The sequence below is a fragment of the Zonotrichia albicollis genome, chromosome 3 (genome assembly GCF_047830755.1).
Source record: "Zonotrichia albicollis isolate bZonAlb1 chromosome 3, bZonAlb1.hap1, whole genome shotgun sequence".
Classification (NCBI taxonomy): domain Eukaryota; kingdom Metazoa; phylum Chordata; class Aves; order Passeriformes; family Passerellidae; genus Zonotrichia; species Zonotrichia albicollis.
The window spans coordinates 86,422,714-86,438,723 of NC_133821.1; the positions used below are offsets into that span (position 1 = coordinate 86,422,714).

At 42.2% G+C, this 16,010-nt stretch overlaps 1 protein-coding gene across 1 annotated transcript; it reads left to right on the forward strand.

Annotated features, from left to right (window-relative positions):
• The first annotated feature begins 4,490 nt into the window (after positions 1–4,490).
• Positions 4,491–15,316, forward strand: LOC102064015 (uncharacterized). Its single transcript, XM_005489755.1, has 19 exons — positions 4,491–4,578; positions 5,789–5,916; positions 6,585–6,728; positions 7,318–7,401; positions 8,029–8,196; positions 8,266–8,362; positions 8,454–8,677; positions 9,421–9,574; positions 9,654–9,862; positions 9,950–10,067; positions 10,215–10,420; positions 10,889–11,006; positions 11,564–11,733; positions 12,502–12,575; positions 12,654–12,781; positions 13,578–13,767; positions 14,187–14,328; positions 14,894–14,990; positions 15,297–15,316. Exons 1-19 carry the CDS (start codon positions 4,491–4,493, stop codon positions 15,314–15,316), a joined length of 2,559 nt encoding a protein of 852 aa, XP_005489812.1.
• Positions 15,317–16,010: the final 694 nt, after the last annotated feature.

Here is a 16,010-nt window from a genome sequence, read left to right on the forward strand (position 1 = left end):
CTTAAAACTGCATTTTATTCATTTGCTTCTGGCAGGCTTCAGCTGTGCAGGGAAGGCTATGCAAAATCCTCCACAGAGGAGACAGGATGAATTGGCTTTGGGTAACAACATTTTCATAGCAGAGGGACTACAGGGGTGCCTTCTGTGAGAAGCTGCCAGAAGCTTCCCTCATGTCCAACATCCAATCCCAGCCAGCTCCAGGACACATGAGCTGGCCAAGGCTGAGCCCATCAGGGATGATGAGAGCATCTCAAGAATAACAGAGTTAGGAAGGGGAAAGAAAGCCCTATGCCACTGCAGCCAGGAAAGAGGAGTGAGAACATGTGAGAGCAGCAGCCCTGTAGACCCTGGAGGGGCAGGAGGTGCTCAGGAGAGTGCTGGAGCAGAGATTTCCCTGCAGCCCCTGGTGCAGCCTATGGTGAGGGAGCTGTGCCCCCAGAAGTCCTTGGGATCAGAGAGATCCACCTGCAGGAGGATCCCACCTGAGCTGTGGGTGCCTGAAGAGGAGGCTGTGACCCTGTGGGAAGCCCCTGCTGGAGCAGGCTCCTGGCAGGACCTGTGGGCCTATGGAGAGAGGAGCCCACACTGGAGCAGATTTTCTGACTGGCACTGTGGGGGACAGTCTCTTCCTGAAGGACTGCATCCCATGGGAGGGACCACATTGGAGCTGTCTGCAAAGAACTGCAGCCTATGGGAAGGACTCATGTTGGAAAAGTTCACACAGGACAGATTTCTATGGGAGTGGCACAGGGGAAGATTGTGAGAAGTTCAGTTTAGGAAGGACATTGAGACACTTGAGCACATCCAGAGGAGTGCAACGAGGGGGCTGATGAGGGGAACACAAGCCCTGTGAGGAACAACTGAGGGAGCTGGGGGTGTTCAGCCTGGAGAAAAGGAGACTCAGGGGTGACCTAGTCACTCTCTACAGCTTCCTGAAAGGTGGCTGTAGCCAGGTGAGGGTTGGTCTCTTTCTCTCAGCAGTAACTGACAGAACAAGAGAACACCATTTTAAGCTGTGCCAAGGGAAATATAAGTTGGATATTAGGAAAAAGTTTTTACAGAAAGGGTGATAAAGTACTGGAATGGTTTGCCCAGGGAGGTGGTGGAGTCACCATCCCTGGATGTGTTTAAATAAGATCGGATGTGGCACTCAGTGCCATGGTTTAGTTGAGGTGTTAGGGCTGGGTTGGACTCAATGATCTTAAAGGTCTCTTCCACCCTGGTGATTCTGGGATTCTGAATCCTCCTCTGAGGAGAAGGGAGTGGCCACAGCCACCATTCTATGTTGTCCTGTGCTGCTGGTGGGGAAGAGGGAGAAAAATTGGAAATGGAGTGCAGAAAGAAGGCATAGGTAAGGGGAAAGTACTTTTAAGATCTAGTTTTAATTTTTCGTTATCCTACATTGATTTGATCGGCAGTAAATTAGACTAATTACCCCAAGTCTAATTTTTTTTTCCCAAGACAGTCACTGGTAACTAATCTCTCCCAGTCCTTAGCTCATGAGCCTTTGCTTGTATTTTCTCTCTTCTGTATAGCTGATGAGGGCACTTGGCATCCAGCCCGAGTCAAGCCACCACACAAGAGCACAGCAGCTGAAAAACAATGGGTCAGCTGATGCTTTATCAGAACAGCACCAATTTCACAGAATGACAGGATAACTTTGAGTAGGAAGAGCACCACAAGGATCATCAAGTCCAACCTTTAGGCAAATGGCCCATAGGGGGTATCAAATCCACAACTTTGGCATTATTAGCAACCTGCTCTAACCAAATGAGTCTTGAGAACTTGACAGTTAGGAGCTGACAGACATAAAAATAGACCTGGGAACCAAGTAGGAGCAGATTTAATCAGAAAAGCAAATAATCAGGTGATGTGAATTACAGGTTCATAATTAGGAGGATGAACAGCTGATAAAAGGGTCTTATCAAGATAAGTGTGGCAGCCTTTCTATTTAACCCAAGACTAAAGACCCCAAAAAGCTTTGATTTCTAGGCAAAGCTGAGAAAGGATTTTTTTTGTTGTTGTTTGTGTGGTGCTGTAAAGGAAAAAGCTCCACACATAGAGGCTGAGCACATGAACAATGAAGCTGAGCTTGGTGCAGAGGTGAGAGCTCTATGGCTGCTAAACATAAATGATCCTACTTAAGACATTAAATGTATTCACTTTTCTGGTTTTCCCTAATTTTCTAGCGATGGCTAAGGAAAACTAATTTTCCAATTGCCTAGTCTAGAACCATTGCCCTAAACTTAAGGCTAATTTAATATTCTGAGGAGAATTTTCTGAGCAAGAAATTTGTTATCAACTTGTCACAGCTGAAACTACTGCTAATCCCTGTATTCTCTTACAGGTTGTTACTAATAGTGATATTTTTCTCTGGGCTATGGACTCAAGAGACACCAGGTAATGCTGCAACAAACTGATTTCATATCAGTTTGCAGGCTTCTCCATAGGTATTATCCAGACTTATGTGTGTGTTTCAGAAGAGTCTGAAGCTCTTGTGGTAGCCTTACTCTCATGTTTTTCTGTGAAACTTTAAACATACAGGGATTTGCTGGAAACTGCATTCTTTAGTTTCATGTATCACTATATTAAGCAAATGTTTCTACCTTTCCTCACTCTGGTAGCAAGTACTGATGAATTAATAAGGAATTTATTTTTATTCTCTTGAGTGTAGTTGTTGTTAGTCTCCATACAGTATCTAAGGTCTTCTATCATAATTTAATCTAGCTAAGTACCAGGCAGCTGTTTGCTCATTCCTCGTCTCTTCCCGCCCCAGCAGAATGGGGAGGAGACTCAGGAAAAGCCTCAGTGATGGAGAACAATATTTTAATAATTGCAACCAAGTAAAATATAACAATACTAATTATAATAATAATTTTATTTTTTAATGTTATAAAACCTAAGAAAAATTAGTGATGCACAATAGTCACTCATTACAACTGATGCCCAGTCTGTCCCCAAACAGTGATTGGTGCCTCCAGCCAATTCCCCCCAGTTTATATACAGGTCATGACAGTCTATTCTATAGAATTTACATTTGGCTAGTTTGGGTCAGTTGCCCTGGCAGTGCTACCTCCTGGCTTCTTGTGCAGCTCCTCCCTGACAGAGCATGAGCCATTTAAAAGGTCTTTGGCTTGGTGCTAAGCAATGCTCAACAGCAACCAAAACTTCAGTGTGTTATCAGCATAATTCTTGCACTGAATCCAAAATACAGCTCTGTACCAGCTACTAGGAAGAAAATGAACTCTATCTCAGCCAGAATCAGGACAAAATATTATAAATATAGCAGTGATTCATCTCAGAGGAAACAGTTTTCCTAGACAAAAGTTTTTCCTTACAAAACAGAGCTGGTCCTGGAGCAGCAGATGCAGAGAACTGTTTCTAGGACTGTCTGCCCTACTCACTGTGGGTCCTGTATAAAATGCATTGGCCATCCCCAAAGATCAAAGTAAATAGATACTGGAGAAGGTTTTATCCAGCTTGGAGCAATTATCTAGCTTCTGCACTGAATCCAGTTGGTCGCTTGGAGTGTGGGTGGAATAGGGTCATGTTCACCAGCATCTGTCTGCTGCTCCTTAGTGTGACCATCTCTGATGTGGGAATGGCATCACTTCAGCATACAGTGCTGAACCCTCTAGGAAAAAGAATCCTCTCAGCTCTTAAAATGCACCAGTATTGTAAAAGGTCTAGCTGGTGTTAGCTCATGATGCCATAGAAACTCCTGTTTGAAGCTACAAATCCCCGTTTATTGGACGTGCATGTCAAACAAGAAGCCTTCTCTAGTCCTGCACTTAGGACAGTGTGTACCTGCCTCCTGCCTGGAAGAGGTTTGGGAGCCATGGCCTGGTTTATGCTGTGGTGATAGCTTGGGACTGGAGCTTCTCAAGCCATTTTCTCTGTTCCTGGGTGGTCCTTTCCCAGTTTGAGCCAGCTGGCTTCTGGTCCTGATGCTTGGGCAAGTGACCAGGGTAGGCTGATGGAAGGGCACAGCTTATGAGGATGCTCTCCACCCAAATTGACTTTTGGCTCTTTTGAATAGAGGGGTACAGGTGAAAGTTTCTGGTTATTTTGTGGTTGGTTTGTAGGGTTTTGTTGGGATTTTTTTGGTTTAGAGGTTGGGAGTGTTTTTTCACTTTTCACAAGTGTGTGGGACTTTGACATTTTGTTTTCATTCATCTAAGGTGTTCAGATTGGGGCAGCCAATGTAGAACCTTTTTGACTGTGTTCCAAAATTCTATTTCCATGACCAGCTGTTGCAGGTGGCATTGCCAAATCATCGATTGCCATTACTAATAGGATACTAACTTTGGAGCTGGCTTTTCTCCTGGAATTACTGCCAGTATAAACACAACCTCTTACCTCTCCTGACCAGAGATGTATGACTGTCACAGCACTGACTTTACAAAGCAATCTGGGAAATAGCAGATTTGTTTGTATTTTATTTTGAATCCCTATCTTACCAGCTTTTCAATGCATCCAACACAGGACCCATGAGTTCAGAGTGCTTGGGGGACTTCCTGAGGATAACACTGAGTGCAGAATACTTTGAAGACAAATACTTATCTCTTTTTGTTGTTGGTAAGTTGATGTAGAAGAACCTGGTGAGAGAACTACATATGGTAAAATGTTTCAAATCCTCTGAGGTGCTTCTATACTAGAATTCCCTAGATACAATGCTAGATTATTCTACTGTTATAGAGCTTAGTAGGCTGGATCTCATTGTAAGTAAACCAAACTGCTACCTTGATTTCTGAGTAATCTATGTTGTTGACTTGTGTTTTGATACCTTAGACTTGATTTTGGGCTCAAATTAAAATGCACATGGTAGTTTCTAGGCATGTTAAAGCTGGATCTCATGGGTTTTCTTTGTTATAAGAATGTTTTTTGTTAACAGCACACATACTGTTCTGAAAATTCACTAGCTGAAGCTGGCACAACATTATTTATTTTTGTACTAGTGGCTTCAGCTTGGTGGAGTCGTATACTTAATGAAGTTTTAAGAAAAATTAGCTGGGGCCTCTAGCTATGGACTTAGTAGTAAGCAAGTGGTACATTTCTGTGAAAAGCATCACAGAATGCCCTGGAAGGGAACAGTGATGATACTTTTGGGATATAAACATCTGCTTTAAGATTATATGTATAAATGTAAATTTGGCTGTGAAAAAGCTCTCTATGCCATCCATTTTTCTAGAAGTGGGCTATGTGTCAAAATCCACTTAAAATGTCCTCTTTGTTCAGGCATCACGCACAAAAACGCTCTGTAGCTGGGATACATATATCTTAAACCATAAAGAGATATTTTTTAAAGAAAAACACAAAACAATTAAAACACAAAACACTAAAAAGCTCAAAATCATAAAAATGGTTTGTATATTAAAAACATCCAAGCGAATCTTTAGTGTTCATCATCCTGGTGGATTGTCTCCTCAAGAGACTGCTGGGCAGGCATCAGAGAAATATGAGCCGCACCAGCCACATGTCAGGGTCCTGATGTTGCTGTTATCTGTCACCAAATTGGTGGTTTGGGTTTTTTCCCATCTCCAGTGCTTCAGCTGCAAGTGTTTCCTGTCCCAGTGTGCCTGTAATTTTACCACCCTTTTTCTTTACACTTAGTCACAGCTCTTTCCCCACTTTGCAATCCTCTGAGCCCAGGGAATACGGCTGGGCTGTATCACAGCAAGTTGAGCTGAATCCTTACACCACAGCAGGTTTCTCAAGGAGTTAGCAGAGCAGGAGTTGTACCTGTTAATACAGTTAACACAGTTCTTTGCTCTCTATTTGCCTGTAGATCAGTCTGGCACAGCCTGGGAGCTGGATGAGGCCATGGCAGCCCACTGTGGCTATACAGTAACTCACACCACCTGCAGGAGCCTTCAGCTCCGTGCCTCTGCACTGAGCTGCCACTCTCACTTAGAGGTGAGTCTGTTACAGACACTTTGACTACAGTGCTCTTGTACACTAACTTTATGTGAGAAATTACTGAATTATTAATGGACATTAACTGAGGCGTCATAATGTGTTGAGTATCTGTTAGCAGAGAATAATATAATTTTCTTCAAATTTATCCAGAGGTCTGAGAATATTCCATGGTACTGCCATTTGGAGTACCATGTACAGAAGAACACATGAAGTATATCACATGTGCCCTTAAAGGGCAACTATTTTCTTGTGGATTACAATATGGAATTGCATCTGGCAGCTGTGTTGCACTCTGCCCTAACAATATTTAGTGTCTTGAGACACTTCACAGTAAAAACTAAAACTTTTGTTGCTGGCTCACTTCAACTATGTCATAAAACACAAAATCGCTATCTCTTGGGTTTGTTTGTTTTCTTATTGTTCAGTTCTGGGGCTGTGCAAAATGAAGAAACCTGCTGCCCAAAATATTTATGTTGCTGTGTAGCTATGTGCATATATCTTGTGCAGTTAATGAAATTGAAAGTGATAATGCTTCAGTATGGCATTGCTCTTTTGTGCAGAGACTGGTGGGTGTATTTTGTAATTTAATTTATAGTCACTAGGATAGGTGGTGCCCAGCTAGGGAAAAGCAGTCTAACAGGCAAATGTTCCATTTGCCCACACAGAAAGATGTGTTCACAGTAACTGTACAAATCAAAGCATCTCACACTCCTGATATGAGCAATGCTACAACTCATCTGAAAAGTGCAAGTTGCCACTATGGTTCATGGAGTTCCAGAGAGATAAAATGTGAAAATAACTACATGGAGGTAAGTACTTACGGAAAGTGATAGAAGTAAAGAGGTAGGTACTGCAAGATGCTTAGAATGTGTTTCCAATGCATATTCCTAGAATTTTGTCAGCTTCAGACTGCCTCATCATGAGTGGCTTGTTAGTGAGTGCACAATATGCATCTTAAGTGATATATTTATATTTTGATTGTGTAAGTTATATTAGCAGTAATAGCTAATAAAGCTGTAAAATCACATCAAAAAGGTTAAGCTTGTAGATTGAGCTCCCTGAATGTTGCCCCAATAAATCTTATTTGAGACAACAGAGAATGTGTACCTCCTGAAGGAAGTTTCCCTGCTGGGGAGGAATGCAGAAGGGGAAATGGACTCCTCTTGGAAGAGGACATGGGAGTCAAGAACAAACACTGGTCTTAAGTGGAAATAGAAAGTAGAAGATAGGTGGAAAATAAAAAGAAAATAAAACCAAGCAGACTATAGGCAAATCACCAGGCATGGTGGCATCTCTGTCTAGGAAATTCTGGTTTGCCTTGAAAAAGGCTTGTAGGGTGTTGAAGACAAGGAAATAAGTGCTATCAGCAAACCCCTTACAGATGTTTTTTCCCCTCAGGTTTCTGTCAGGAGGGAGATTCCACAGACCATAAAAGACTTTGTTCAAGATGAACCCGAAGACTGGACTCTTGTATTTCCAGAAGTAAAACTACAGGTTTTCTTTCTAGCAAAAGCTAGTGCTACCTCTGGCACAACCATCTTTCTTTTCATTAACATGCAATACTTTCTAAAAGTACTTAAGTAGCAATAACAGAACTTCTGTATCAAGTGGTTTTAGCATATTTTTATAGATTAGAAGTACAGTTGTAGGCTATGTCTCCAAGGAAGAAATCAAGTCTTCCCCAGGCAAGAGATTGTTTTGGTTTTAGTTTTAGCTAAAACTATAAACTAGAACTAAGAGATTGTTTTTGGTTTTAGCTTGTCTTTTGCACAAAAAAAAAAAAAAAAAAAAAACAAAAACAAAAAAAACCCTAAAATCCCATGGCCCATAAAACTGTGAAGAGGCAAGAGGCTTTTTTCTTCTTGGATTTTTGTATGTGCAGAGTCTTCAGCAGTGCAGTTAGTAGTGCCATTGGTTATTCTCTGTTACCCTTAATATGGAAAGTTTTCTGTACGGATGAGGTGGAGAAAGCTGGAGGGATATCCCACTAGTAAAGTTCAAAGTAAGGCAACAAAACTGCTGGGCAATTCAATGCAGTAAATCATTCAATGCAATAAACCTGTTACTTTGAACATCATGTTTAAACTATTGATACATTTCTCTGGGTAGGCAAAGGCAGAAGAAGCTTCACTATGGCAAATAGTATTTCATCAGCCAGAAGAAAAAAGGGCTCTGCTCGTGAGCAATGCTTGGAGTGCAGGCTATGGACTCAACGCCTCAGACTCCAGGGTTCTGCTGCGAGTGCCATACACTGCTGCCCAAGTTCAGCTGGTCGAGGTTGGTGTACTCCTTCTGACCCAACAACCTGCCAGGCTGTGCAGGTCTAACCAGATTCCTTCCTTACAGGATCAGGGAATTACCTTTTCTGTGCTGAGATCAAGTACGTTTTACAAATACCGGTGGGTGATCCTGATGGTGGATACTGCTGTGGCATGTCCTGTAGGTAAGGAGTGTGGTACCATGCTCCAACGCCAAAATGTACAGGGACAGAATCACAACCAGTGAGCTGACAGCTTTCATCTCTTGTCCCTAAGATGGTGTGGACTACACAAACAAAACTATCACCTGGACTGTCCCGAAATATATTCCACCACTGTCTGCTGGAACGACTAGCCTTAAGGATGTGCTTGTGGAAGCTGGCGTGGATCTAAACAGACTCTCTGCCAAGGAAATGGCTTCCAGGAAATATGTGTTATTGAATGAATTAACAACAATTACAATGAAGATTCCAATAGGTGCAGAAGGTGGTTATTACAAGGTTGGTTACTTATATTAGGTGCCAGCAATATGCAAGCAATATTCTGGGATGTATGTTTGTTTTCTGATGAGGAATAATTCTTCATCTTGTGCCTTTCAAATGCAAGATGGGAGTGACGGAGAACAAAGGATTTGTTAAAAACTCCAGAAGCCCTGACCAAAGATAGTATTTGTAATCACCACTTTATGAAGAATTTCTTTTCTTGCAAACACAGGTAGACAGAACCCTACACAGAACTATTGATTCATTAATTACTCAGGTTAGCATGGAGCTTTCACCTATTCCTGATGTCATACTCCTCTGAGACGGTTCTAACTGGATTCTAAAGCATTGATGGGTTCTGTTGTATCATACAAACCACTTAAGAGAATGAGAATAACCCATTAGTCCAGCAGACCATGTGCTCTTGGGATGGGTTAGGACTACTCATCTAAATCTAGCTGCTTGGGGTGAGCTGAGTCCTGGGCAAATGTAGCAACTGAACTTTTGGTGAGGTTGCATAAGCAACCCTATTCACTGTGAAATAGTCTGCTGCTGTTTTGAATCTTGGGGAGTGGGAGATAATTTTCTAAAGGAAGTCTTCTGAGTATTCTGAGATAATCTCAACAGGGATACAAGAGTTCAGGATTCCTGAGCAAAAAGGGCAATTGGTTGGGGCTGTAGATTTAGCTGACCTTGAGATGCTCCCACATAACTTTAATGCAAAATCAAGCCATACTAAAGGGTAGTGATTTGAATTCTAGACTTCTGTGAGCAATGGACAGCTTGGAGTAAAATACACCATCAACCTGCTCTTGGAACACCAGTGGGAAGATAACAAATGGGGACTAACAAAATATACTATCATCAAGGAAATAGAAACACCATTTGAACAAGCAGAAGTTGTTATAACCAATAGTAAGTAGCTGAACATTGAATTTACCAAAGGTTTTAGTACTTAAGGTTAAGAGCTTAAATGCTGTTTTTTCCTTTTCAGATTTAAATCTGAGTGCAGGACTAATGAATGTTACAGTGGGAACATTCCTCCCAGATGCAGAGCTTGTGAACTTAACCATTGAAGGAGTTATTGTGGCTGCACCTGAAGCTGTTCAGCATGGCTACCTAATACACAGGACCAGCTATGCTAATGGAAGCAAAGCATATGTACTACAAGTCTCACTTGATGCATCAAGTGTTAAAAAAGAGGTGTGTACGAAGGCACTGCAGCATCCCATGGTATGGAAATGATGATATCACTTGGTGATTTTTCATGTCTAAATATGATTTTCCTAGTACATGGGAGAGGACATGAGAGCCTACACCCTGAATATCACACTCACATTCATCACCTATCCATCAAGTGAGACCTTTGTTGTCCCAGTAGTTGCACTGTCAGCTGTGAAAGATGCAGGTAAACTTTGTGGAACTTAGACAAAACTGCACCAACCTGGCTGTGAGCTCTGGCTGTGAGCTGGGCTGATTTCAGCCAGGGATGCTGCCAGGCCCAGGGAGCTGCACTGAACTGATGGCAGCTGGCTGACTCTTGGTTGTTTTGCAGTACTGCCCAGTGCCACGGGGTTTTGTGATGGGAGGAACCTCCATCTCATTATCACTCATGGGAATGTGGACCAAAACTGGCTACCCTTCATCTCAGACTGGCACCTGACCCAAGAGGCTGCACAGAAGTACAATTACATTCTGAGGGACAATGGCACTCACCTGGCAATCTCTGTCCCTTTCCTTTCTCCCCATGTGAGCTATGAGGTAAGGCTGCCAACATGTAGCAATTGAAAGGCATGTTCTAGCTGTGAGATATCAACAAGACACAGTATATTGTTGAAAGCAAAATAAAACTTCTCTTTGAAATAGTCCCCTAAGGTATAATGGAGGCTTATTTTCTGCCCTTGTAAGAAAACTTTAATTTCCCTTAGTTAATGTTGGCAGAAATGGGCAAGAAAAAAAGAAACATGTTCTGCATTTACTGTATGGCTGAGCATTTTTAAGGACAACTATACATGCAGTGGAGTTTGTATTGCATTCTTCTGCAAAACAACTGAAAAAGCTCACCTGTGAGCTTCTGGATTAAAAACATCCTGTTTAAATACATCCTGTGGATCTGACTTTGCTCAAGCACCATATCTTTGACTTGTGATAACCTGCCCTCTTTAGTTTTTGAATGCTTTAGTTGAACAGTGTGTATTCTCTTGTTTAACCTGTGATTGTCATCTCTAGGGCTTTCATACCTCTGCAATAAAGGCTTCATTCTACTTAACCTTGAAGGATGACATCACCTTGGCTCAGAGGAGAGATTTCTCAGTTTCCTGCTTATTTTCACCTTCAGAGCTAATACGTAATAGCATGTTGGGGATTAGCTGTTAATGCTATTTGAGTTGCAAAACTAAGCCATGCAGTCTGAAATGTTTCTAGGTTTTAGAGTTGTGTGGCATTTTGTTTGCTTGTCAGATTTCCTACCAGTTAATATGCCACAAGGCAGGTATAATTAAACGTTGGAGTGGCTATCCTGCCTAGTACAGGAATGGGGGAAGGAAGTGGGAAAGTCTACTTCCCCACGCACCTCCAGAATCAAGAAGCTATGTAAAGGGATTTTGTGGTTGTTTTGAGAGTTGAATGAGGTGGGGAGGGGTTTGGTGGAATGTGGGGAGAATCAGCATATAAAACAGTCATTCTAAAGATGTTAGAACCCCAGATACTAAGAGTTTTAACAACTCATCAGTATTAAAATGTATGGAATATCTTGGCTTCTCTTCAAAAATCCTTTTGAAGAGAGTGAGAGCTCCTTGTGGGCTGCCAAAAGAACTTGCCAGCAAGTCCATTCAGAACTTTGTTGTTAGGCTACAAGAGGAGGTTGAATCCTGATTTGTGTAAAAATGTATATTTCTCTTTCAGAGTGCCTGCCCAATGGCACTGTGATTATTACTGCAATCAAACTGGTAGGAGGTGAAGATCTGGATACTGCTCTGCTTGTCTTGAGGGACAGACAGTGCAAGCCCAGTCTAGTGACAGAGAGAACTGCAACCTTCAAGTTCAATGTCAACACTTGTGGAACAAGTAGAAAGGTAAGGACTTGGTCACATGAAGTTTACTCTGCATTGGGGTAGAGTTACTGCTAGACCTGGCAGAATTTCAGAGGTGAGCACTAGCTGCATGGAAGTCACAGCTGAAATGAGCACAGTGGTAAATCTATACCTTTCTGAGCTTACTAAATTCAGTTGAGCAGAATTTCTTACTGAGTAAAAATTTTTTCTCAAGGTCAGAGGTGCTTTCTGAAGCTTGCCTTCAGTGTAACACCTCTGAATTGTTTCATGGTGGGCTTGAATGGGAGTTTATGCTGGTCAGATGTATTTGTATGCCTTGCAGAAGCTCTTTGGGTACTGCTAATGACTACATGGCCAAAGACTAGAGTGGGTATTATTTGTACCACCAAATACTGTATAAATAGAAAACAAACGAAACAACAAATAACCAGAGCATGCCTAAATTCAGATAATCTTAAATGCAGTTTGTTTCTGCATTGTTGCACTTCATTCTACTCACTGATTCAGTAAATAAGCTCAGTTGTTCTTTATCTCAGGACCCATGCACTTCTTTTCTACGGTGCTCTGTCATATTCAAGCTAATAAACTTTCTTCTTGATGGCACAGCTGTCACCTATGGTCAGCTTTAGTTCAGTGGGCATTGGGCTTTTGGCTGGTAATTTCTGCCTATTTGTAAGCATACTCTGCTCAGTGCAATCTGGCAGTCAAGCAGAGGGATGTAGACAATGTGCCAAACACAAATCAGACTCTAATGTGACTGTCCTGTTTGTAATGATGTACATCCTTCAGTTCAACAGCACAACTGTGGCATACGAAAATGAGGTAGTCTATTTCAGACCTGGCGATGATATTCCCATATACCAGTAAGTGTCATTCTCTAACAAAAGGTTGTACATGTTATTTTGGCTGTAAAAAATCTAATGCTAAACCCTTTCTTTCAGACTGAAATTTCTCTGCTTGTATGCAGTTGAGCAGATTGCTGATGTTCCATATGAATCTAAGAAGAACCCACCACCCAGTATACAGCCAGGGTCTGGCTGTCTTGCCCTTTCATTGAAGCTTTTCAAAGGTAACATCTATGATTAGACTCTATATAATCACTGAATGGCTGAGGACGAAAGGACCTAAGATTAATCTTGCTCATCCACTCTGCTCAAGCAGGGCAGTGTAGAAAATGTTCCCCAGCACCACGTTCAGATGACTTTTAAATGTATCAAAGGATGAAGAGGAAAATTTTTAAGGCCTCCGACGGGACTTTCCTCTTCCAAAATTTGACGTAAATGGTCAAATATCAGTAGTGGAGCAGACTTAGCATCACTGACACATGTATGGTTTTCCTGCTTTGTCTGGGCATGATGTAAGTTTTGTGAAGTGAATGTGATGCCAGCTTCTCTCTCCTATGAGCTCCTGAAGTGTTGCTGAGCAGGTTCAGCAACTCCCTGCAATGGTTGTAATCTGTGTCAAAGATACTGCTTTGAAGTGGTACCTACGCCAGCATAAAGAGTTAACTGAAGCCTGAACCAAACACTCACAATTACTGGAATGGCCATTATGATTTTTTTTAAATTCATTTTCCCTTCTCACTACCTTTGAGACAATTTTGAATAACAATATTAATGGCTTTTTGCAGAAGGAGTGTTTCATTTCTGAATCCTCAGAGGTGGGGAATATGTTTGAGATTTTTCCTTTCATGGCTGATCTTGCTCTCTTGCCATTCTATCCCCAATTCTTGACATTTGTATGCTGTCCCAGGTTTTATTATTACTGTACCAGAGTAAATGGTAGTGGAAAAGAGAGTGAAGCAGAAAGTTTGTGAATATTTCCTCCACAAAAAGGAAGCTCCTAATATCAATACTCTCTTGCAGAGAAATCCTATTCAGAGCCCTACCAGGAATCAGAATATCCTGTGGTAAAATACCTGAGGGAGGCTCTGTATTTTGAAGTTGAACTGCTCCAGCCTAAAGATGCAAGACTGGACCTAAACCTGGATGACTGTTGGGTTACCAATTCCCATAGCCAGGACAGCCTCCCCCAGTGGCACATCCTTAAAAATGGGTGAGGAAGGCTTCCCTCCTCTGTTTGCTGACTGCTCAGCACAGGGTGCTGTACCTCAGGTGGCAGGAAAGGGGAAGAGGCAGAGGTGCAAGTGGCAGAGGTCACCTTGGAGGCAATTACTGCTAATCTGTGGGGCATGTATTGGTGTCAGCACAGTGGCTGTGCCTTCTGGGGCCAGCAGGTATGTGAGTGGCCAGAAGTGCTTCTAGCTAACAGTTCTGGCTGGAAATAAAGAGCAAGAAGCAACCCTGAGTGTGGGCAAAGGCAGGGATCATGAACTGGGGAGATCCTATTCATTCCCCTACGGCCCAAGGAAAATGGAGAGGGAAGCTCTGCTGTATTTCATCTCTTTGCTGTGTTTGAAGATCTAGTTGAAGGTTTAGATCACATATATTTCCTCTCATGTATTTCCCAAACAGGTGTGAAAACAACAAAGACTCCTACAGAACTGTCTTCCATGAAGTTAATTACAGCCTCAGAGTAAAATTTCCCCAGCACCTCAAGAGATTTGAAGTGAGGATGTTCACCTTTGTCCAGGGCACATCTCTGTTACAAGAGCAGGTCAGATGTCTCTGTTCTGTCATGAGCTGTTGGCAGTCCTGACGGGTGAGCCCAGGGTGATGCATGCAGCCAGTGCTGTGTAAGGGCTCAGCTGGCCAGTGCTGCCTGGGGCTGCTGGACACCTCCTTGAAGGCATAACACCCTCCCAGGGGTGAATAAAGGCCATCCACTTTTGTTCGGTTCACAAAACAAAATTATAGACTCAGGTTGGAACAGAACTCCAAGATTCTCAAGTCCAATCTTTGACCATCATGACTACTAAATAAATATTATGAAGTGCCACATCAATTCATTTTTGAACACTTCCAGGTATAGTGACTCCACCACTTCTCTTGGGAGGCTGTTCCATTGCTTTGTCACTTTTTCAGTGAAAAACTTTTACCTAATACTCAAGCTGAACTGCTCCTAGTGCAATATGAGGCCATTTTCCCTTTGTCCTGTCGCTAGTTGCCTGGGAGAAGAGGCCACCCCCCACCTTGACACAACCTTCATATCCTTTGGGATCAGTACACATTGGGTTCCAAATAAGACTTCCCTAAATAATCTAAATATTCTTGTCTTGTAGTTGTACTTCCACTGCAGTGTGGTGATCTGCAATACTAAGCAACAGCCTTTAGACCTCTTTTGTCCAAGGAGATGCAATCCTGGGAAACACAGATTTGGTAAGAAAACAGACATGTCTCTACTCTCTCCTGTGTTTTTGCTCAACAATTTGGCATGTGCTCTCACTAATCATGCCAGGTTGCAGACTTCTAGTCCTAGGTTATGCTGTCCAGAGAACTAAAAGCTGAAATGTCTTACAGCCCACAGTGCACATCCACATGGGCAAGTGTCATCTGGACCAGTGCTTCTTAGGAAGTAAAACAATAAGGACAGGTTGGTGTCAGTCTTAAATTTCACTATTGGAACACTGAGTGTACTGCTGCTGCAAGGTGACACATTTATGTGTACATCTCTTCTCCCTGCAGGTGAATGCACCAACTTCTGACACACGGAACAAGAACTACTTCATTTTATGAAGTCACAGTTAGGTGGCGTAAGCAACCACAGCGTGCTGCCCAGATTCACAAGTAAAATTGTTTCTGTGGTATCTACTGGGAAAATAGATTATCAGAGTCTATGGAGAAAAGGGTCAGTTAACCCATATTGGGTGTTAACTTCTAAGTTAAGTTATTGTATTGTTCTTCTCTGTTCCTCTACAACATTAAACTCTTGGTCTTTTGTGTGTTTATCTGACCTAGTCTGCTCAGCTAATATGTCTGAAACTTGTGTTGCTTTCCAGTTGGAAGCATCTGTTTTGGAGTGGGGGAGGAAGATGGCAACAAGTGTGAATTTAATTCCTTAATTGTAAATCACTTCAAGCTTTTTTTTTGAGCTTCTGTATGAACAAAGGACTGGGAGAGCTTAATGTCAGTAATAGAATGTGAGGTTTTTTGGAGTAAGATGGGATGAACATCCTTGATCCTGTAGTGGCTGTTTATAGGAAGGCTCTAAATGGATTCCTTCAGGAGTGTTGTGGCTCTGCAATGTCAAGTTGCCTTCCCTACGTGGGTCAAACAACTCACAGGTAACATCAGTGACTGCTTAGCTCAGTATCTTCACTGAGGATTAGCTGAGGAAGAAAATTTTAGCAGAGACTTGTGATAGTAATAATGATAGTACATGGACTCTATCTGCAAAGT

What these genes read in the sequence shown, in the direction of transcription:
- LOC102064015 (XM_005489755.1), top strand. Translation starts at nt 4,491, where the DNA reads ATGAGTTCAGAGTGCTTGGGGGACTTCCTGAGGATAACACTGAGTGCA. An exon ending in CAGAAGGTGGTTATTACAAG is followed by an intron (nt 8,678 to 9,420) that starts GTTGGTTACTTA and finishes TTTGAATTCTAG; the next exon opens with ACTTCTGTGAGCAATGGACA. An exon ending in TTCATTGAAGCTTTTCAAAG is followed by an intron (nt 12,782 to 13,577) that starts GTAACATCTATG and finishes ACTCTCTTGCAG; the next exon opens with AGAAATCCTATTCAGAGCCC.